At 36.1% G+C, this 23069-nt stretch overlaps 5 protein-coding genes across 6 annotated transcripts; 3 read left to right on the plus strand and 2 right to left on the minus strand.

Moving 5' to 3' along the window:
- Window positions 1-1471: 1471 nt before the first annotated feature.
- On the minus strand, window positions 1472-2053 carry LOC110772229 (coumaroyl-CoA:anthocyanidin 3-O-glucoside-6''-O-coumaroyltransferase 1-like; the record flags this gene model as incomplete). Its single annotated transcript, XM_088250674.1, has 2 exons — window positions 1472-1758; window positions 1807-2053. Coding segments are annotated over 2 exons (534 nt in total), but the record flags the coding sequence as incomplete, so codon positions are not given.
- Window positions 2054-3276: 1223 nt separating this feature from the next.
- On the plus strand, window positions 3277-8887 carry LOC110772201 (diacylglycerol kinase 1). 2 transcript variants are annotated; one of them, XM_021976620.2, is made up of 14 exons: window positions 3277-3730; window positions 3986-3997; window positions 4125-4333; window positions 4487-4609; window positions 4719-4847; window positions 5347-5432; window positions 5737-5860; window positions 6405-6453; window positions 6703-6785; window positions 7344-7411; window positions 7502-7579; window positions 7962-8046; window positions 8135-8251; window positions 8359-8887. In XM_021976620.2, exons 3-14 carry the CDS (start codon window positions 4136-4138, stop codon window positions 8677-8679), a joined length of 1461 nt encoding a protein of 486 aa, XP_021832312.2. In that variant the 5' UTR covers window positions 3277-3730; window positions 3986-3997; window positions 4125-4135; the 3' UTR covers window positions 8680-8887. The 2 variants fall into 2 exon arrangements, with proteins under 2 accessions (XP_021832312.2, XP_021832311.2); XM_021976619.2 differs by lacking the exon at window positions 3986-3997 and having other exon boundaries at window positions 3278-3730.
- A 194-nt stretch (window positions 8888-9081) lies between these two features.
- PSB29 (photosystem II reaction center PSB29 protein) lies at window positions 9082-12386 on the minus strand. The gene is made up of 5 exons (XM_021976621.2): window positions 12092-12386; window positions 11267-11534; window positions 10236-10452; window positions 9997-10112; window positions 9082-9492 (listed from the first exon to the last, which is right to left on the minus strand). The coding sequence occupies exons 1-5, from the start codon at window positions 12279-12281 to the stop codon at window positions 9429-9431; spliced, it is 855 nt and encodes a 284-aa protein (XP_021832313.2). The 5' UTR covers window positions 12282-12386; the 3' UTR covers window positions 9082-9428.
- Window positions 12387-15580: 3194 nt separating this feature from the next.
- Window positions 15581-16056, plus strand: LOC110772259 (uncharacterized). Its single transcript, XM_021976689.2, has one exon. It carries the CDS (start codon window positions 15649-15651, stop codon window positions 15913-15915), a length of 267 nt encoding a protein of 88 aa, XP_021832381.2. The 5' UTR covers window positions 15581-15648; the 3' UTR covers window positions 15916-16056.
- Window positions 16057-17359: 1303 nt separating this feature from the next.
- On the plus strand, window positions 17360-18053 carry LOC148296024 (uncharacterized). Its single transcript, XM_088249856.1, has one exon. The coding sequence runs from the start codon at window positions 17471-17473 to the stop codon at window positions 17741-17743; it is 273 nt and encodes a 90-aa protein (XP_088105982.1). The 5' UTR covers window positions 17360-17470; the 3' UTR covers window positions 17744-18053.
- The last annotated feature ends 5016 nt before the right edge of the window (window positions 18054-23069 follow it).

Genomic DNA, 23069 nt, shown 5'->3' on the forward strand with positions numbered 1-23069 from the left:
GTGGAAAGTTTTATGCAGTATGTGTATCGTCACTATATATATAAATAATTTTGCTTTGTTGAAGGGTTTGTGATGATGAATTTGATGCATGCGTTATGCCTATACGTACACATTATACGAGTTTAGGTAATTACTTGTCGCAAATCTAAGGTTGGTAGCACCTGTCTGTATTATATTAAAATTGGGTGGTTAATTGAATCGTGTATAAAAGCGTTGCTAGCTAACTTGTTCTTGTTGATGTCAGGCCTTCAAATCTCCCAACAAACTTTGAATATCAATGGCTTCTGTTTTTGAGAGAATTATGGGTGTACGTACTTAATTAACAAAATTAAAACCTCTCACACACACACATATATATTCCTTTTTTATTGAGGGATTCTTTAAATAATTTTATTTGAGGGACGCCTTCTAAGGTTCCATACGAAATTTTTTCCAACGATCAAAACCATCTAGTTTTTAGGTCTTCATTCATAGATCAACTGACATAACCCATATCTGTCGAGCAAATTGTTTTTAAATGAGTTAGGATCTAAGTTTTTTGTGGATGTAAGAGAAATACAGATCGACCTCTTAGTATTCTATGCATCCATGCACGTAGGTGTTGTGTATGACAACATGAGATCTGTATGTATATTTTTGTACTATAAATTTGAGGATTGAATTACAGATATGAATACAGAGAACATGGGCGTTGACCGTTGACCCCCTTCTTGAGGGCTTAGCTGTTGTCACTTGTAAACACGTGTACAAGAATTGTGGTACCAAGATTGTATGCGATGCATGGCAAAATTACACGTAAAATGACCGACGTTGTTGGTTGTTCAACCTTTTTTTTATTTTTGGGCCACTGTGCTTGGCTTCACTTATATGATGATGATTTGGTACTAGTGATATCTAAATTAATGGCTGGTGGGGATGAGTTTAGTGGCTTCAACACAATTATATTTATGACATGCATGAGATGGGATCGTCTCAATTTTTTTTTTTCTCTTTATAGTCTTCATTTCGAGTGCATATATAACTGCTCTTAATTACTTGAGCTGAACTATGACTGTATTTATTTTTTTAGAATATTGGCACCTTTTTAAAAAATTTATTATTATTATTTTTTTTTTTAGGTGAGACCCAAGGGTATCCACCGCCGATAGTAGTGACTAATCCATTTCGCCGCGGGAGCTCTCCCAATGGAGGTAAACGACTGACCACAAAATGCGCTTCATTCTCATGGGCGGGGATTGAACCCCCAACCTCATGGTTAAGGAATGAGGTGAGCTACCACAACACCACATCTCATGGTTTATTATTATTATTTTTGCTTCTCTAATTCCCGTTGATATGCTGTAAAAGAGTTTGGACTGGGTCTTGCCCTTTTTGCTTTCATTAACTCGGGCTTTTTATTGATTGAATTTTGGGCCAGCTTCGACCAAAGCTTAGGCCCTGTCTGGATTATTGGGTAGGGAGCTCACTCAAACTAGGGAGCAACATTTAGACCCAACCCAACCCAACCCACAACTTTATATCTTGCCAAGTGGAAGCCATCATCACCCTCCATTGAAGCCACACCAGTTTCACTACAATCTTGTGCCTTCATCAAACACACCCATACAAAAGCACATGCGACCACAAATTTTGACAAGTGTGTTTTTGGGGCGCCACATTTTCGTTTTTGCATTGAGTCAGGACAAATTGTTGCTCGAACATTATTGTCTGCAACAGTTGAATTAGATTTTCCCCATGCTGATCTCAAGCTGATGTACACTGGTTGAACAAAATGGGCTCATATCATAACCTTTTCGGTCTGTGATCATATCCCTGTCATAGACTGGAGGAGATTCATATACAATATATACAAGTCTCCCCTAGAATTATGCGCAGAAGCCCAACATTTCATGAAATGGTTAGCAGATCGTCCATCCACAACGTGACGATACGTTATAGCAAGGCAGATGCCAGACTTTGGAAAAATTGTTGCTTGTAATGCAAGAACTGAAAATACAAATGTGCTTATGCCATTGGAAACTGAAATCAAAATGCATATTATTAATGTTATTATTCAAATCAGGCAATTGAGGAACAAGGTGATCAAATTCTTTGACATGCCTTTGGTGGTTGCCTATAATTAATAAGATGGTTGAAATTGGCTGTGGACTCAACAATGTTGAGTGTGACTGAAGAGTCGTTTGCCGAGTAGAGGATGTAAGGCATGGTGGGAGGTGGGGGACAAGTGAGGTGACCAGAGAGAGGGAATAAGTGTTGGAGAGAGAGTGTTTGAATGTTGGAAGGAGAGTTTGGGTGAAACGGTGGGTTGGGTGAGGGAATTCATAGAAGTAGAGGCGTGTAACAGGTTGGTGCATGGAAAAAGCCAAGGCAAGTCTAAGAAAGTGAGGGGAAGAGAGTTGTGGGAGCTGAATCTTTTGGTGGAGAGAGACTTGGCATTCCTCTTAAACCAACTTTCCACTAGTACATGAATTAATTTCGGGTCTTATATGTAGGCATGTAGTAAGATGAATATGTGTGTGGTAGAGATATGTGAAAGGCACAACTGAAAAGATACAAAATATCTCGTAATTATTTGAGAGGGATGTCTTGATGAAATAAGTTTGGGTGGGAAGGGGATGTTGAAAGTAACAAAATGTGAGGAAACTTCATGGAAAGTGTCCCCTTACTTCTCATTTTCTGATGACTTTTTTTTTAGTACACATTTTTTCTGATAACTTTGATTCACCATATTATGTGATATTAATGGGTAGTGCATAAACGTGTTCGCAAATGGGCCAGATCATATGGGAATCTCTAACACGGAATCATTATTAGTTACCTTGAAAAAAGTAAATCAAGAAGAAAATCAACTCTCAAAACCAAATCCAAATCCACAACCACAACCACAACGATTGATGACATGTTGGAATGTTGGTCCCAGCGTCCCCTAATCCCACATTGTTTCAGCAGCCAACCAGGCGCCTCCAGCAGAAGCGGGGCCCCACCAGAGGATTCCTAGCGGAATCCGACATCAGACCACAAATCAAAATACCAAAAAGATGTTCCATTTGGCAATGCTAAACTTCAAAGTACTTTAAAGGACTTTTAGATGAAATTAGAAGCGCTTTTCGCTACGTAAAAGTGCTTTTGTAAAAGTGCTTTTAGCAACGCGTACCAAACATGGTTTTTTTGAATGATCAGAAGAGGGAAACACTGGTGCAAAGAGAATAGCAATGTTTTATATTTCGGTCCTTAATGCTATGTCATACGAATATATCGTGATTGGTCAAAGATAACAAAACAAACGCTATCCTCTTTTCACAGGTTGAGCACAGAACGACAGAATAGGAACGTTCGCTTCCCTTCATCTTGTGCATAGTAGTAATTTCCAATCCAAGACATTTACTTTGCCTTCACATCTTCAATAATTTCGATCACGTTTTAATAGCTTCCTTCGGTCATGCTTAATAGCATCGATCACGTCTCCACAATGAGCTTTAGAAAGAAGAATAACAAGTCAACTGTATCATATCATATAATCTCCACATTCCGCGTTTTCTCTGCAACTTTTGGTTCTCTGGATCCGAAAAGCCTCCATCTTTAACCCTTCTGAACCTCAACTGCATATTCTCCCCGAGATTAGGTCTACTTTTCCGCCTGAATTCTGTTTCCCGGGTATTTCAGAATCTCACTTCCATCATTCAGCTTATCTGGTAAATGGTCATAGGCTCTCATCTCCTCGGCTCAATAGGTATTTGGTCTTCTTTCTTTGCCTTCTCACCCAATTCGAACTTTTAGCTCTTTTCCAAGTTTACCCAATGGATTTGTATTGTTGGTTTATCTTTTGCTTCACCAGACACTGTATTTCTTTTCATGCTGAGACTTGAAGATTCAAAATTTGAACATTTTCTTTCCTGTTACTTTTCCTGTGTATGTATTCTCGGCATCCAAACAAAATTTCTTTGAATGATGTCTTTGCCCTTTGGCGTTTGGATATCTTGCATAGACTGAATTTTGAGTATGTCCATCAGTATCCTGCAAAGTTACTATTTTTATTTCTAAATCACTATTATATTGGTTGTAGAAATGGCTATCTTCAGGCTTTTTATTACAAAATATTGCTAATTATGATTTAAATAATACAGTTGGAGGAAAAATGGCACATTCCAACTCTGGGGAGGACTTCTTGAACAATTTCAAAATTCCAAAGTATGTACTAGTGCCAAAATCAGAGAGTGAAAAAGTACCTGATGTACCCCAGTGTCCAGTTTTAGTGTTTATCAACTCCAGAAGTGGTGGTCAGCTAGGTGGGGATCTTCTTGTAACGTACCGTTCCCTTCTCAATGAAACTCAGGTATTAATATATTTTTTTCTTTTCTGTATGGTCAAATGTTGTCAAATTTCTCAATTTAAATTATGGATTGATTATTACTTCAGCGGTTGCATTAAGCGGCTATTTTTATTTCAATTTTTTTGCGAATCTGATCTTGAACTAGCTTATTTGTAGGTTTTTGATTTGGGGGAAGAGACTCCTGATAAGGTGCTGAGCCGAATCTATGCCAATCTTGAAAAACTCAAGCAGAATGGGGATGAAGTTGCTACAAAGATTCAAGAGAAATTGAGAATAATTGTGAGTCAAATTATAATAAACATAAATGGTGTGCTATTTTTATTTTTATTTTTCATGACCTTGCAGGCTGTTGCCCTTTCCTGTTTCTGACATGTACCAAATCCTCTAGGTTGCAGGTGGTGATGGAACTGCTGGTTGGCTTCTTGGAGTTGTTTCTGATCTCAAATTATCTCATTCACCCCCAATAGCAACAGTACCCTTGGGAACTGGAAACAATCTTCCATTTGCATTTGGATGGGTAGGCAATTTCCTGTCCCAGTGGCTTTTATGGTCTAGAATGACCTTAATCATATTTGGATGCCTGGTTGAGTTGTCATTTATGCAAAACCACAATATGCTTTGATATTATGCAGGCAGTCAGTAGTTAGAACTAGGATTGCTTTCATGTCTTTTTGATTCTTGTACCTTTCAGAGTTCAACTTGTTAATGCACTCTATGGAAGGGCATTTTGCGCCATTTTTATTGTAGACTTAGTTCTCTTCTTAATCTTTTCTTTTTACTTTCAAAAATCTCAGAATTTTTTATTTATTACAAGTAGATGTGCATACTACCCATACATTTCTCAATTTCTTGTTTGAAGACACAATATTTACCAGCAATCCTTAAGTAGTGCTGCCATGTTTGTACTTTACTCAAGTTTAAATGTTCTGAGTGATTTGTAATTCTCATGGCTAAGGTAATAGTGCAGCCATTGATCGCTTGCATCATGCATGACATGCTGTTTGATAATTTATCAGGGGAAGAAGAATCCCGGGACAGATCCTCAATCTGTGAAATCGTTTTTGAATGAAGTAAAGAAAGCCAAGGAAATGAAAATAGACAGGTTTGACAGTCATCATTGTTTCTTTTTACATCCTGATTTTTGTAAATTCGAAGTGCTGTAGATTCACAGTACTGTTTCTAGATGATTCACATCTCATCATTTAAATCATCTCCTTAATTGTTTGCATATAATAGATTTACCTGTCTGCAGATGGAGTTTTGAAGTATGAATTCTTTGATGACTAATTTTATTGAGTCCTTTTTTTCCTTAAGTCTCCTTCATCTTCATTGCAAGTTTTAACCAGTTCTCCTTTTTTAGTAATTGCAAATTCTGATTTTGTTTTTTCTTCCTTATTCTGATATAGCTGGCACCTCCTCATGAGGATGAAGACTCCAAAAGATGGTCCATTGGATCCCATTGCTCCTCTTGAGCTTCCACATTCTTTGCATGCATTTGGCCGAGTCTCTGATACAAACGAGCTGAGCGTGGTAAGTCCTCTCTTATCTGTTTTAGTAGCGAAAAGAACCAGATCCATGGAGTAGCAGGCAGTTAAAATCAGTTACTTTGCAAATTAAGTCAAGCTATCTTTCAGGAGCTGAGCCAGCTTTCTGTTCTTGGTTGATTTGTTTCTGAACAAATCTAATGCAGATAGATTTTAAAATTTAATGGTTTCACTGTTGACCTTAGATGTGTCAAAATTGCATATCACTTGCATATGATTGCAAAAGGGCCTGATTTCTAACTAGAGTCTAATTTTTTATTCTTGCCATGTTCCTTCATCAACCTATATAACCAAATGGAGTTAACCTTCAACTTTTCACTTTTTATGCGCTTTTTCTAAGCACAAATTTCAACCAAAATTATATTGGAGTAATCAAGAAAATGTAATCAACTGATGGAATGATGTTTAAAAGAAGTGTCACTTTTAAATGTTTGGCGTTCCTTTTGTGAAGGCTCAAAGCTCTTCTCTTTCTTGTTGGAGACACGTTTGGTCTGCTGTTTTATACACACAAATTTTTGGGTGCTTTGCAGGAAGGTTACCATACATTTCGTGGGGGGTTTTGGAACTACTTCAGTATGGGTAAGAGTTCTTCCCTTGGAGTCTTGTCAAATATTTTGAGCCTTAATCTGCATAGCTATCTCATTCTTTCTAGAAAATGTCTCCTTTTGCTGAGTCGATTTAAGTCCCACCATTGTCACTTGTTTGTAGTGATATTCAAAATTAGCATCTTATCTTCTTTTTTCCTGTATATAAGCCAAATAAGTGTTGATAATATCTTCCTTTACTTAACTGTGTTTATTGAAATGGACTACATGTTTATGGTTGTAGGGATGGATGCTCAAGTATCATATGCGTTTCATACTGAGCGAAAGCTGCATCCCGAAAAGTTTAAAAACCAGTTGTCAAATCAGGTACATACTTCTTGAAGAACCATTATGATCCATGGATATCGTGTAGTTAAATCATGATAATTATTTGATATTAAATTACTTGAGAAAATTTATAATAGATAACACAAACTAAAAGGTAGGATGCAAATTAGAAATATTAGTTGGTACTATACGCCATAGGTGTTACACATAGAGCAGCTAACTTTTGCAATGTACATGAACCTCAATAGATGAATTTGTCACGCATTATTAAACTTGATCCTCATACACCATTAGTGCTGATGCTAACATGAACAGCGAGATGAAGGCATTCACAATCCATTAAATAACTGAAAGACCTTAGGGTTCTAATTCTGTTCTTTTCGGAGAAATGAATTCATTAACTTAGTAATTTTGCCTGCAACCCCTCATTTATCATGAACTATTATAGTGTTAGTCATATACGGTAAATTTTCTGGTGCGGTTAAATCTGTTACAGCATTCATGTCATTCAGTTTAACTGGATCTTGCTCATGTATATTATGATATAGAGAGAAGCACTACTTATTCCTCTGCTCTTTTCTTTAATCCTAAATACAGAGTACTTATGCAAAGATTACCCGTTCACAAGGCTGGTTTTCTTCTTCCCTTTCTCAGTCTTCTTCCCGGTGAGCATCTAGAGATTGCCCGTTCAGCAATGGATTACCTTCTAGCATCTTCTTTACTGAATATGAAATTAACTATATCTCTTGAAATAGGAACATAAACCAATTTGCAAAGTTGATGATCATGAAAAACCACGGTGGTCAATGGGAAGAGCTCCAAATTCCTCCAAGGTACATTGTTGTCTATATTATAACTGAGTTGAGCTTGCTTGATCTTGGATTCATGCCAAGTTCTGTATTTGATCCAGTTGCTAATTAATTTTCCAGTTCCTTTAAGAAAAATTTCCATGCTGCCTATGTCCAACGTCACTTTTCTCTTTAAAAATTTCGTTGCACTACTTGTACTGTGTTCCCTCGTTTTCATTTTGCATGGGTGGTGAACTTCGTTCTCATGAGTCTGTGTTGTGCTCTACTGCAAAAGGGCAACATCTCTTGCACAAGAATTAAATTGATTTAATATTTTGTTTCTCGTCTCTGTGGTACTTGATGCATGATTTTATTTCACAAATAATGTCCAATTATTCTTTATTAACCTCTGCGTTTCAATTTTCAGCATCAAGTCAATTGTGTGCCTCAATTTACCTAGCTTTTCTGGTGGATTTAATCCTTGGGGAATGCCAAGTAGGAGGAGGCATAAAGTTGGTTCACGCATCACTTAGTGAATTGGATCCAATTTTTATTTATTTATTATGTCTAACAAATTCTTTGGTGGATTTCACTTTGCAGGGAGAATTTACTCCTCCACATGTAGACGATGGCCGCATTGAGGTCGTTGGTTTCAGAGATGCATGGCATGGGCTTGTTTTGCTTGCGCCAAAGGGGCATGGGACTCGTCTTACCCAGGTAATAAATATGAAATGGTTTTGTTACATAATTTGCAGCAATGAATCTTGATCAAGCCGAAATTATGTTCATAATTGGCTTATTTTATGCTAATCTTACGGTGATAGGCCCACCGGATCCGCTTTCTGTTTCACAAGGGTGCAATCGATCATACGTACATGAGGATCGATGGCGAACCTTGGAAGCAACCCCTCCCAGTTGATGATGAAACTGTCATGGTGGAAATCTCTCACCTTCGCCAGGTGAACATTCTTGCCAGGCACGGCTGCAGGTCGAAAAGCATTAACAATCCCGTGTCACCGACCAGCCATGAAGCTGATGAAGAGGATTCAGATGAAGAAGCTCATGAATCAGCAGAGTATAGGAAGTTTGGTGCAGCAGACACATTTAAGCTCCCAGAAGAAATTGATATTTCTCAGCTTAGTTAAACCTCTTATTAAGTCATTCCTGTCTGTCCCATCCTAATTCCCTTGTGAACGAGTGAGATTTCTATTGGGATTTCATTGCCATCTTAGCTTAGTACCATTTCCAGCAGTCAACCATGAAAGATCTTTTTATTTCTTTGTGAAGAATTGTTATCCAGCTGTATATTATTGATTTATGTGAATGAATCGAATGCAAATAATTCTTCTCAAATTCGTTGGATCCCATCAAGGCCTTGCAGAACAAGGGTACAAGCATTGAAGTAAAAGAAACTTAATGAACCAGGAAGATGAAATCTTTATGATAGTAGGCTCAATCATATGTATACACAGTGCATAAAAATCGTGATTACTTGTACAGTCAAGCTTAGGCAATGGAGGCAAGAGTGATGCTATGGAAGCACTTGATTAGGGTGAGAACGAGAAACTAGCACTTAGCTTTACTGTGGAGAACCCGATTCAAATATTGCAAATCAAGAATTGTAGTTACAAGCTATAATACATTTTTTTTTTTAAAACAAAAGGTAATAATAAAAAGTAAATATGTAGACACGCGGGAACATAGGCTGTTGCTGGAGCAGCACTGCAAGCAATACACTAACAGCAAACCTACAAGTTGATGGAAAGGTACATGCCTAAGTGTAAAAACTCCAACTCTACCTCAAAGATTTGGGGATCTGCAGCTTCGTGGAGAGTGACCAGCTTTGAAGGAGGCACCACTCCGACTACTCGTGAACATATTGGTAGTCTCCCATTCATTTGGTAACTGCTTCATTGGCCTTCTGACTTTCAACCCTTTCTTCTCTTTTCTTCTTCTCCCTGAAAGCCAAAATCATTGCATTGAAATACTATGGTTACCCATTGGAACACAGTAAGCACAAAAGCTTCTCCGTCCTTAATGAATCATAAGCCAAAACCCATAAATTATACCCCAAGAGGTACAGTCTGCAGATAATCGAACTAAAGCTATGGATTTTAACTTTATAAGGTCTAGGGGATTAACTGGTTAAATATTATAGCTTCAATTGTGGATGTAGTGTGAATTGTGATCAGGTAGAGACAACTAGTACCAGAGCCACAGGTGTATACTTGATTCCAATACAAGAACCTTCAGACTTAAAAGCTCTATGATTACAGAACTTACCCTGTATGCATGCTAATGTTTACGTATTTGATCCTTGCACTTACGTTCAGAACAGGAGAAGGTTCAAACTATCTATAAAACTTCAGTCTATTTTGAGGATTATTATCATGTCCATCTTATCTGTCATATATAATATACTATGAATTCAATAACGGACATCATGCTGAGGGATATGTTACCTGGCCACATATTCCTTTAGAAGTTCTTTTGCCTGAACCAGCTTGGAGAGCAGATTGCGGTACACATCAAGGTCCCGGTCCACACTTCTTTTGTCAATGTTTAAGGCTGCACATAACTGTTACCAACCAAATTGTAACGGTCATTAACTCAACCAAGCACAAAATGCAGTAATTTTAACATTTGGCTTAACACCTATCATTGAGTTGTAATGTTGATGCATTGGACTGGCAAGTCTAACCTTTTCTAATATTGTTGGTTCAGTTGCATTTGCCAATTCGAGAAGACGAAAGAGCCCAACAGCAAAGAAACGACTGTAGCTAAAACTTCCTTTGCTTGCTGCCCTTTCTGCAATGTCTTTCAATGTCCCCTCAATTTCTCCTTCTCTGGATGGGAACTCAACTAATGAACTGGAAGTTTGTGCCCGAGCCCACTCTTCCAACTTTTGTGCATCAATTCTGTAGTGCTTAGCATGGAAACTTATCTAGTAAAGGTAGAGACTTTTCTCAAATATATAAGAAAGAGATTGATTACATGCAAAAATAAAAATTCAAATGCACATGACACTCTCACTGGAAAAAAAAAATGCAGTAGAAGTTTTGACAGTTAACAGATTAAGAATTGTTTCCTCACAAAAATTACTCTTCTGAAGGGGAAGCATAAATGATTGGTCATGGTCATGGCCAGTATGACATATTTGTAGTGTAAAGAGGTGTAAATTCTTAGACACAGTTTACATTTGGAAAAGCAGAGGAAAAGGAAGAAACCATTTCTGTGGTTGATGAATTAAATTAATTAAATCACCATTTTTATTTTTATATAAAAAAATTATATCTACTTCTTAGATTTTTCAAGATAAAAAAGAAAATGATAGAATACTTAACAAATTAGGATTCCTTTTTTTTTTTTTTTTTTTTTTCCTCAAGCATCCCATGACCAGTGGTTTTCCCTTTGTTTTTCTGATATCAAAACTGATCCTTCAATGGATGTGTCTCAGATTATTTTATCAACCAATCTTCTGGCATAAACTAGGAAACTCTGATGTAGCATTATGCAGTTTGCATGATTCAGATATCTTCTTAATAGGATTTTCTTGGTTATCACAATCTCAATTAGTAGCTTACATGTTCACTTAGTTTTCATAATTTTGAAACCTCAGATAATGCGATTGTCAGTTTGCCACAGTTTACATACCACATTTCTTTGTTTCGAAATAAAAAGTTATGCAATGGAAAAAAACAGAGAGGAGAAGATCCCACACAAGTGACAAACCTGTATTGCTCTGGGTCCTCATTCAATGCTTTGATGTAAGCTTGGAAGATTGCCTCTCGATCCTCATCGCTGGGGTATCCATCCATGAGTTGATCAAATACAGTGACAAAACCAAGGGCGAACACGGGGTCATAACGGTATGACTTCTTGTACTTAATCAAATGCTGTTGGACAATCAGCTCCTGCAGCACAGTGTTGTAAACACTAGGGATTGGTCGCTTATACGCTTTAAGAAAATTCAACTTTGTGTCAGCTACAGTAGGCGCACCTGCACATCAAGTAAGCAAGCACAAGAAGACCAAGAAAATTATGGAGGATTTAATTATAAACTTCTTGTGGAATAAAAATTAAGAGTCTGTTGAAAAAAATTTAACTAATATAAACTCTGATAAAATTCAAGCATATTGGTTCAGGAACCAAAGATGGGTCCTGATGAATATGAACATCTAGCTAGATAATTAGTTCATCAAGGCTCCATTGTTCTTATCCCACATGATCAAGGCAAGATGATTAGAAAAATTATTCCTTTCCATATCAGTAAAATAACTTCCTACTATTAACATATAAGGAAAGGCATAACTTGGAAAAAAAGAAAATATAACAGCTAAATTAGATCGAACTAAAAGCTTAATTTTACTTTAAACGATGTTAATTTAGTAAGCTATAGCAGGCCGAAGAGGTAAAAAAGCAGAAATGAATGGAAAATTCACTATTTCTACACAAAATTATTTAAAATCAAGGTCCAGTCTAGTTCCTGATAAAATGTAGCAACGTTAAAAGATAGCAATTTAATGGCATCAAACAAAGCTACTAAGCAAAACCCACCTGACATGCAATGAATCACCATACGAGAACTCGAACTCGATGCTCGAACACCACCATTATTGCAGGAAAAGCTCGTACGGAGCCGGAGACCTTCGGAGTTGTAAGCCAAATTCCAAGTAGAAGAGATTACCGATTTTCTATCAGAACATTGACTCAGGGCCGAGAAAGAGAGAGAAGCAACGGCAGCCATTTTTGGAAGAGAGAATATTTAGAGTTGGAAATTTTCCGGGAAAATTTTGAGCATAGTGGAGAGGAAGAGGGAATTTGGTGGGTTTTAGGATTTTAATTTATAAAATAATTTTCGGGAAAGAGTGTGAGAGAGATAGAGGTCCACGAAAAGGCTTATCCAAGTGTTGTGATCCAGTAGTTTTTCGACAAGTGGTATGTGTTTCGTGTAGTGGTATCTGAAAGAGAGACATGGTGATGGGTCGGACTGAATTGGACCGGGCCGCCTGATATTTTACTGGATAGTCAGTTTATTTTGTTTCTTCTCTTTTTGATTGAGGCCATGGAAAGCGATAGTCGTTTTGATTTAGATTATGTGCCGTCTAAATTTAGTTTGACGCCTATAGCCATGATTGTCGACATTCAAATGTTAATCATTGGTTGCGGGGAGATTAATTTGAAAGGGGGTGAAAATAGTGTAACTCCAATTAAAATAATATCTAACATCGTTAATCAATATTGTCAAAATTATAGATGTGCAAAAGTCGTTTTGATTTAGAGTATGTCTAATTCGGTATGATTTTGATTCGATTTATTCTCAAAATAGTAGTATAATCAATTCATTTTGATGATGAATTTGGTTTGGTTTGGTTTGGTTTAGTTTGTTTTGATTTCCCTTCATTCATGATTAAGAAATAATATATTCTTTTACTTAAATCAAAGAAAAATTCATATCATAAATTGAAAAAATAGTTGAGAAAACTTCTTAAGGTTGAATATGCAGAGATAGATATAGAGTACAACATCAATGATTAACATCAATGTGTTGGAAGATTCATAACAGTCAATGGCGATAACCAATAAGAAACGCACATTAAAAAAAAAAACACATACAAACATAGAAAATGAAACTAAAGATTAAAGCGAAATTCAACTCTTAAGAAAGAAGAAAAGGAGAAGGGCAAGTTGCAAGGATTGTTAGGTGTCAATCTTATCCAGTTGTAGAGTTAAACGTGTACAGGCTAAACATCGACTCATGTGGAAATATGCCTTCTCTGCCTCCAATGTCGATGGAAGCAACGTGCTCTGCATTGTTTTTTAGTTTTCTGTCTGTGACTGTGATACTATCTTCTTAAACAAAACAGGAAAGATGAGAAGAAAAGCTCAGGACACCCCAAGATCTCAATGGCTTTGAGTGATGTGATTTTGCCAAGTGGCAAACCCCAACAAAAGCTTTTCTTTTTTTTCTTCTTTTCTTTTCTAAAGGAGATATTTCTTGATCTTTAGCAAACCAGGAAAGGAAATTCACCATTTTTTTTTGTGGACAAAACCTCTAAATCTTTATTTTCCAGCTATGCTGCTGCCCTGCTGCTTCTGTGTCTATAAATGGAAGCTGGCTTCCAAGTTGTAGCCATATATTTCATTCTTAATTTGAGTGCATAACACTCCAAGTGCAGGGCTCACAAATCACTTACAATGATGCAAGGAACTAATGGCCAAGCTCCTGCTTCTGCTTCTGCTTCTGCTCCTAAAGGCAACTATTCTGTCTCATCTTCTACTAGGCCAACTATAGCAGAAATTTATGGTGGTCTTACACCAAAAGTACTTTTCAATAAAGCTGCTGCAAACAACAGCACTACTACTAGTGATCAAACTCATCAAAGGCTTAAACAGCTGCAGGCAGAAGAATCGCTTCGCACTGTCATGTACTTGAGCTGCTGGGGTCCTAACACATGATGAGTCATAGCAGACACTCTAATATAAAAGTATCCTAGATTAATTAGTCTCTCTCCAAGAGGACTTAAGTTGTTAATTTCTTCTATCTTTAGTTTTAAACTCATGAAGAGCTGTGCTGTAAAACTAACTCAGGACTGTTTTTCATATGAATCATGCACAATATTTTGTACCTGTCAAGAAGAAAATTAACTGCAGAAGTAAGCATTTATTTTATTAGATCATCAAGCAGTGATGTGTGGCTCTACAGCCTAAGAAGCGGGCTAGCTTTTTTCCATTACAAAACTCACAACTCTCTTTTGAAGGAAGAAAAGCTGCGTATAGTATAACAAGGAGGAGATTACATCATGCACAGTACACGTATCATATCGGCATGATTGTAGTTAGGTTCATAAGTATATTGATATCGTATGGAAAAACGGCATGGCTAATTAGGGCCCCAACAAATTAGATTCATGACTTTCTCAACCTTTTCGGCGTTCCTTAAGCACATCTGTCTCTCTTCCACTTCAATCTTCTTCTTCTTCATGGCCTCATAGGTGGTACAAGGAAACCTTATTTCAGAAGGCTTGTGCAGATCAGATTCTGGTTTGGATTTTTCTTGATGGCAAGGCACGAGTGTAGTTATCATGGTGATGCCTTTTTAGTTTCTAGAGCACTGCTAACTGCTTGGTTTTTTTTTTCTTTTTAAGTAAACAAATCTTTATTTATTTATTTATTTATTTTTTAAAAAAAGTCTATACTTGCAGCATCTGATTTTTACAAATTTTGTTAACTTATTTCTTGGCTTTTGGTTTAACGCTAAACGGGGTTTTGGCTAATTATGTGTCTCTTGATTGGAGTAATGGCTACTAGCTTTTAGAGTTCAAAAGTAGTGAAGATAGATGAGTTTTGTCAAAAATATGGGATCATCAAGTGGTAATTCAGGGTCTAATTAATTCGTTTTCGTGCTAAATTATGTAGGGGACGATGACGATTGATTCTAACAGCAAAAAGAGTGATTTCATCACCGCAGCTTGAGTAGCCTCTCGTATAGGACTAAAGCAGTCATTTGAAAATTGAAAATGAGCAATATTTGGAAAAAGAAATAGATGAATGATCAAAATATCCCTTCCAAAAGTTGCTCAAAAAATTCCATATTCAAAAAAGTGTAGAACAAAAACAAGTTGGTACGAGCATGACACAAATTTGATAACATGAAACACGAATGTAGCTAGTAGCACGAAATGGATCGTACGTATCAGGAGACAAAAATACACCCTCATCATCCTTCAGTTTTGAAGGGAAGCAAATTAATAAAGACACAGAGCAGCAGGGAAGGGATGAATGGGTGAAAAGCATGTACAAAAGGAGACAAATAGCTGAGATCACAATAATAGAGCTAGCTCCTTCTTCCGTTGCTTCATCAAAAAACAAGATGCAAAACCTCAGGTTTTCTCACAGAAAACCACTGCATAATTTGTCTTATATGCAATAATAATCTACAAGGGACAAATGCAGCTTCCGGATTTCCACAAATCTCAAAACCACTTTGTCTTTTTTTTTGCTTTATGTGTGTATATATATATTATACATTCAGTGTTAGGGTCCAAAAAAAAAAAAAAAAAAAACACCCCAGAAACAGAAAAAAGCAGAGTGCTCTGTTGAATTAACTGAAGATGCGTGCAACAAGAGGAGCTTGGATCGTGGCGGTTAGTGTTGGAGCTGTCGAGGCTTTGAAAGATCAAGGCTTCTGCAGATGGAGTTACACCATGAGGTCTTTGAACCAGCATGCCAAGAACAATATGAGATCTTTCTTAGAAGCCAAGGAACTCTCGTCTTCTTCTTCTGCTATGGTTTTGAACAAAATGAATTCTGAAGAGAAGAACCAAGCTGAGGATTCTCTAAGAAAAGTCATGTACTTGAGCTGTTGGGTCCCTTATTGAAATCCCTCCAATATTATAGGTAGTTGAGGATGTACCACTTTAATTTATTTTTGAAACTGAGTTGAAGCTGTATATACATGATTTGAATGTATATTTTCCCAACCCTGCAACAAGAAAATCACAGATTTTGCTTTTTATCAATGAACATGAACATTGGATCTCTTAATACTAGTTTTTGGATCTAAAGGTGATATTAATTAGCTTACTGTATCAGTACTTATTTCACATTCTAATTCAATTAACGTTGGTTCTATTTTTCAGTCAAACAACTAATCAGTTGAAATTATCACAAAACCAAAAACAAAGAACCAACTAGTTGAAGTTTATATCAGTTAGGTGCAACAAGAACACAAGGTTATCTCTTCCTATTGATCATCGTTGACAAATTTCAAGTACAAAAGTAATGTAAAAATCCAAAGGGTTCATTTAGATCAAATCTTATATCGTTACGTTTTTCAAATATAAAACAAACACACACTAGACATGTCGATATTCCATCTTATCAGTCATTTAATTCATCAACTATATACGACACTTTTATCACAAACTAACAAACTAACTCTTAACTAAGTGATATTTCATTTACAACTTTTATTTAGTATGTTGTGTTTCTTCTTCATCATATACCAATTGATATTCAATCGACATACATCCACATGCGACAATCATGTGAACCCTAACATGATCACTTCTCCAACAAGAGTGATGGAAATTTAGAGGAAACATTCTAGTTTTTGGGGGCAGCAGATGTTAGGGACACTTGTCCGTCCATACACATGAGAATCACGTGAGCTTCACGTAATTGTTGAAGGAAGTTGAGGTTTCATTCCAAAATCAATTGGCAATAGGGAAATAGTCCAATTTCACGCAATTTCTCAACTATCCAATATAAGATATAATCATGTGAGCTTCACATAATTATTGAAGGAAGTTGAAGTTTCACTCCAAAATCAATTGACACTTCACACAATTTCTCAACTATCTGATCACCCTCACATTTTCACAACCACATCTGCAATTTGCACGTAAACAAGTAAACTACTGGTTTCACTCCCAGACGCTACTACTAGCCCACAGACCAAAATAAAGTGACAAGAGACAAGAGACTCTGTTTCTGTCTTTTGGCCCACACTCGAAATCAAACAAGCAAACAAATGGTTTCACTCACTTCCATACTGCCGGCCTAAATACAATAATTTAAATCAAAACCATGTTCCCATGAGGCAACAAAACTCCGTGCTTATCCAAACTCCAAAATCTTAAATTCCCCCTTTTACCCCTGTATAGTACATCATAACCCCCGGCATCTGCATGTACAAAACAGTAATAACCCCAAATATAGTGTAACATACACATACCTTACCAAAAGAAACAGAAGAAAACAAAACCAGCTCTGGTTTTTTGCCACAAGCCCACCTTTTAAGAAAAAATCCCCTATATAAAGAGCACCTCAAGATCTTCTCCATCAATACACTCAAACATTCACATTCACAACTGAGAAATTCACATCATCAAAGAGAGATCAGTAAAGAAGAGAGAAGAAATCATAATCGTGATGAGTTCATCAAGTGCAAGCAAGGCTATTGTGGCAGCAAGTGTTGGAGTTGTGGAGGCATTGAAGGACCAAGGGATATGCAGATGGAACTCTGCTTTAAGATCTGTGCACCAGCAAGCCAAAACCCAACTCAAGTCATTTTCTCAAGCCAACAACAAGCTCTCATCTTCTTCTGCTTCAGCTGCTTTCAGTAAAGTCAGAGATGAGAAGCTGAAGAAATCAGAGGAGTCTTTGAGGACAGTCATGTACTTGAGCTGCTGGGGTCCCAACTAATTCAATCAGCACAGAGACAGAGAGCAAAAAGATCAGATTTTTGTGCAAGCGGTTGCTGAAATGGAGCTTGGGCATGAACACAAAGTTGAAACAAGATGACACAACCCATGAAAGGGCTTCTTGAGTTTTATATATATCAAATGATCAGGATATATAAACTTGTTGGGTTACATACTACTGGGAAAGGCAATCGTTGTAAATGGCAGACAATTCATTCATGTCTGCTTGCTTGCTTGGGGAAAGTTGATGTAAATTATGTTATGTTCTGACAATTACCATATATAGCAAAAGCACACATATTTCTAAGCAATTGATGCCTTGATCATTCTTTTCGAGTTTTTCTTTTTTCCCTTTCTTATTAATCCATTATTTACTTCGTTTTAACTGAAGGATTTATGATCCTATAAATTTGAGTATTTAGTAGTGAAACATAATTGAGTTTCCCTAATTGGGATAAATCCATTGTCTTGAATGGTTTCTTTCTCCAACAAAAGCTATAGCCCAACACATCCCATGGTTTTTCCCACATTTTATGGGGTTTCCTTCCTCCTTCCTATTCATCTTCTGCTTTCGTTTCAAGTAAGCTCAGCTGCTGAGGTCCCGGTTGAATATTAATTCAGCTTGTTTATTAGATCCCTTGAATTCTCTATGATATATACAATTGATTATTCTATGCACCAAAAACTTAAACATTAATCAAGCTACTTATTAATGTTTAAGTTTTTATGCTAACACACATTTTATATCAAATGAGTGTTAATGGTGCTCTCAGAAATGGTGGGAGGTACCTTTTCTTTTTGTATTTTTGTTTACCACTCTTAATTATCGATGAGCAATACCATCACGTTAATTATTGTGCAAGAAATTCATGTAATTGTCGTGGAGGAAATTCATGTAATATATAGATTAAATCATACTCTGTTATAAAATATATGTAATGGATGCCCACAATACTTTAGTATACCTAATGTATGTGAGATCATACCCAACTATACCTTCCGGATAAAATATATGTAATGGATGCCCACAATACTTTAGTATACCTAATGTATGTGAGATCATACCCAACTATACCTTCCGGATGACTCACCCCATTATGCTATCAATGGGAACATTTATGTAATTTTGAATGTATGTATTCTGCCTATAAATAGGCACCAATATCAATAAGAAGATACGGAGAAGATGAACAAGCCTAGAGAACATTCTTATGGCTTTCTCTACATCTATACTCTCTTAAATTCTCTCTCAATTCCTTTAGTTTTATATCACGTTATCAGCACGACTTCGCTTTCAAAATACCAACTGAGTTCTCCGATCAAACTCCTCTGCTTCATTACCTTTCTATCTCAAGCCTTAGCTGCTAACCTCTGCAACTACAAATATCCTCTCTAAAACAATATATACAAACATGTAAGAGAAGAAAGGGGTAAAGAAAACACAATCTAGATAAACACCACCCACCGCCTCCATCCCTCTATCTCCCATGAAAACACTACATAAAAGTCGTACTTGTACCAAAGAGAGACTTACCAGGGATGGGATGGAGACTGAACTGTGATCTGCTTAGGAAGGAGATGCCAACTGAAAGGGCTACGGCACAAAACAAGGAAAAAGAATTTTTAGTGACTATCTGAGAGATAAGTCCTCTACTTTTATTTATCCTGATAGTTTATTACATTATTATATCTATAATATTATATATATTCATATTGACCATAAAAAGCAAGTAAAGTTGTGCAGGAGAAGCTCGTGCAAGTAAAGGTGTCCATCCACTATGTTTATGAAATACACTTAAGGAGCATGCGTGGTGATATCCTACACAAAGATCAATTCTATTTATTTGTCTTTTATAAATATATGTTACTTTATTGCATCTTTCTGAAACTTTTTGATATTATTGCTAGAAGCTTTCCGTCCATACTTTTATATTTTAGTTTAATAAATTAATATATTACCTAATATATACATACAATATATAATATACTTACATGTGTTCGGCTTTTATTGATAATTATCTTTAAATATGTATGGTTCCTAATAATCTATTTGATTATTCAACATAACCTATGAAAGGTCAATTGCTACAATCATCATGAAATGGCAGAAACAAGAAATTGATTATCAGGGATACCTGCGAACTTGCAGCTCACTTATGATCAATAAGACTAGAAGATCTTGATCTTTAATATATATAATGAAGGGCTAGAAGTCCATAAATTCATGTAAATCTAAATTGGCCAGAAGTTCGTTTTATATTAAGTGGCGATTTTATCCCCACATTTATTTATTTTTATTTAAAGTATGGAGTAGAATTATTACTCATACAAGCGCATTTATTTTATCGTACATTTACTTTATTTAAAGTATGGTGCGGAATTAACGCCCATACAGCAAGCAATTTACTTTATGAATTTATTTTACTGCATATTTATTTTGAGAATTTATTTTACAAGTTCATTATGATGAATTGTATATCATGCAAGAAATTGGAACCTGACGTTCCTTGATCCTCATCATACTACATTAGGACCTGAAGATCTTTAATAATGAAATAAAATGAGAGCTGGCAATCTCTTTGAAATTATATTTGTGAAAATATGATCGGACCCAAAAATCATTGACATGTAAACCAGGACTTGAAGCTCCTTGATAATATGATAATAGTGTCAGACACACGAATAGTAAATCTACTGGCAAATGTATTATGCATGAATATTAACCATTTTGGATAATCCGTTATACAAAAAGGGACTTGCAGTTCCCTAAACTCATAAAAGAGCAATTAAATGAAAAACCAGAAGTTTCACCTATTTATTTTACAGCAGTTTAATTATTGTCTTACTTTTATTGTATCTTATTTATTTCATTTCAGTATTTTATGTGTAATCCAAAACTAGAAGTTTTGTGAACATTTGCTTAAATATAAATTTGAAATTCAAAGCACAATTACTAATTCATTATCGAATCCACATGTTTGAACCTGAAGCTTCAAATATATGAAATTAATTTTTCAAGAATATCATGAACATGAAGTTTGTTAGCTAGTTGTGTGTTTATTTGGAATTTAATTCATGGAACCCGAAGTTTTATATATATGAGATAAATTTCCACGAACCAGAAGTTCTGTAATACAAACATACAAGATGTTTACATAGAATCTGAAGTTCTATATTTTTGATATCACAATTAGGGAATCATAAGATCAAGATTACAAAGAACCTGAAGTTTTATTGGTCATCCATATTATTTCAAAAATGGACTTGAAGTTCATATGATTTAAAGGTTTAGTGGATACTATGTTCATATTATTATAGAGAATTGGAACTTGCAGTTCTATATTACAAAGGGGAAAATTACATAATCAAAGTTACTAAAATATTTAATGCCTCAGATTTGGGCATCCGTAGGAGAATCTTTGTGTTCTTCATTCTCCTCATGAACTTGCAACACAGAAACAAGTTCCTCCAAATCTTTATTACTTTTCTCCAGTCTTCTAAGTTTTTGATTAGCCTCAGTCAGCCTTCTGCGCAGTATTATGACTTGAGATCTAAGTGCCTGCACCTCTTGTGATCTGGCCAGCAGCCGTTGTCCCAAGTTGGTAACTAATGCAGCATACTGCATGCCAGCAACCAGAGAGTCATTGACAACCCCACTATCTGATCTCTGAGCTAACAATACTTGCTCCTGGGGAGCATTATTCAAATCCAAATTATTTTGAGGATAGGAAGACATTTTTGAGAAGAAGATGTGGAAATAAACCACTTAAGTAATGGCAGAAAGTAGGAAACGTAATCTACTGATGAACCGTGCATTGTAAGCATCATATATATAGGTGAGCAACTGACAACCATCCATATAATTCGAATTCTTGTTCCACAAAATCTATTCTGCCCACTCAAGCTTGTCGACCATGGTAAGGTATTCGATCCGACCTTTGAGATATTTTTATGTATAAAAAGGATTCAATTCTTATCGTTTTACTCTTTGCATAAATTCCGGATTGTCTTATTGAGAATTTTATGAAAAGTAATCTGACTGATTAGGGACTAACGTATGGTTTAAATTTAAGCCACCTGTTTTCTATATTCTTATTTCTGCTATATATATTCCCCACCTTTGGACGGTTTCATAATACCCCTTTGTTGTTGCTTTCTAAAGAAAGGATGAGATATCAACCTGAATTCTCTCAACAGCACTTGGCGTGCTTAGGAATCCTGAAGATTTCCATGGAAGCAAGATTATCTTTGATCAAGACCTTCAGAAGCAAGATTATCTTTGATCATGATCCCCTACTTTGTTAGAGTAGTTGTTTGATCATGTATCAGCCTCGTTCACTGAGCTTCTGGGTCCATTTATGGTAAGAAACAGAGGACATTGTTCATTAGAACATATATGCCTCTCTCACATATGATAGAAGAGAACGATCCATATGCTTCATGGATCAGAATATGGTTGATATATCCCCAGAACATGATGCATGGTACGTTTCCATCACAACAAGTATCTTACCAGTATATTTCATGTTCTTCATGTAACCTCTCTACATCCTAATGATCAGAGAAAGGTTGTAAGCCTCACACTTTTTATAGATCGTTGTGAGTTTGCTTTTTATATTATAAGCTTTTTCCCTATCACTTGTTGTTGAGAATCAGAGATTCTATGATATACTGTATCTTTGTGATTCTATTAAGTGAACCTGAAGTTTCTGTTCTTTGTTGTCTCCAAAAACCTATGCTTATAATACTTCTGGATTCATCTTGATGAGGCAAAATTCTCGTCGTTAGGGGGAGAATTGGTTGTTCCTGAAAGAACAAAGAACGGCGTGAATGATTATGGAATATGTTTATTATTGTCCCATCAAACAAATTGGTATAAAAGATAAATGCTAGAAGCAAATTCAGACAGAAAAAGACTGTAAGTCAAATGCCAGAAGTTCAAGCACATACAAACGCATAGTAATGAGTAATATGTTGGATGCCTGAAGCATGATAGATAAAGATGTTGGATGCCTGAAGCATGACATATCTATAGGTTCCAAACTCCTCAGAAGTGGAGATTAATTGCAAAGTTTAAGCCCTATTTAAAATAACGCTCTAGAAGAGGTTATGATCCACATTCTATAAATTCTATATTTTAGAAGAGATATTTGTTCATGAAGTGACAATGAAAGCCTCTGAAATGGCACTGGTACCAGAAAATAATGAAAGCAATGAGATGCTTATAAATTATGCATGCGCATGCACATGAGAATGATGGGATCACGAATTGATGATATATTGGTTTATAGTACGTACTTAAAGTTATTAAGGGCTATACATGATGA

This window comes from Prunus avium, chromosome 3 (assembly GCF_965620075.1).
Source record: "Prunus avium chromosome 3, drPruAviu1.hap1.1, whole genome shotgun sequence".
Taxonomy (NCBI): Eukaryota; Viridiplantae; Streptophyta; class Magnoliopsida; order Rosales; family Rosaceae; genus Prunus; species Prunus avium.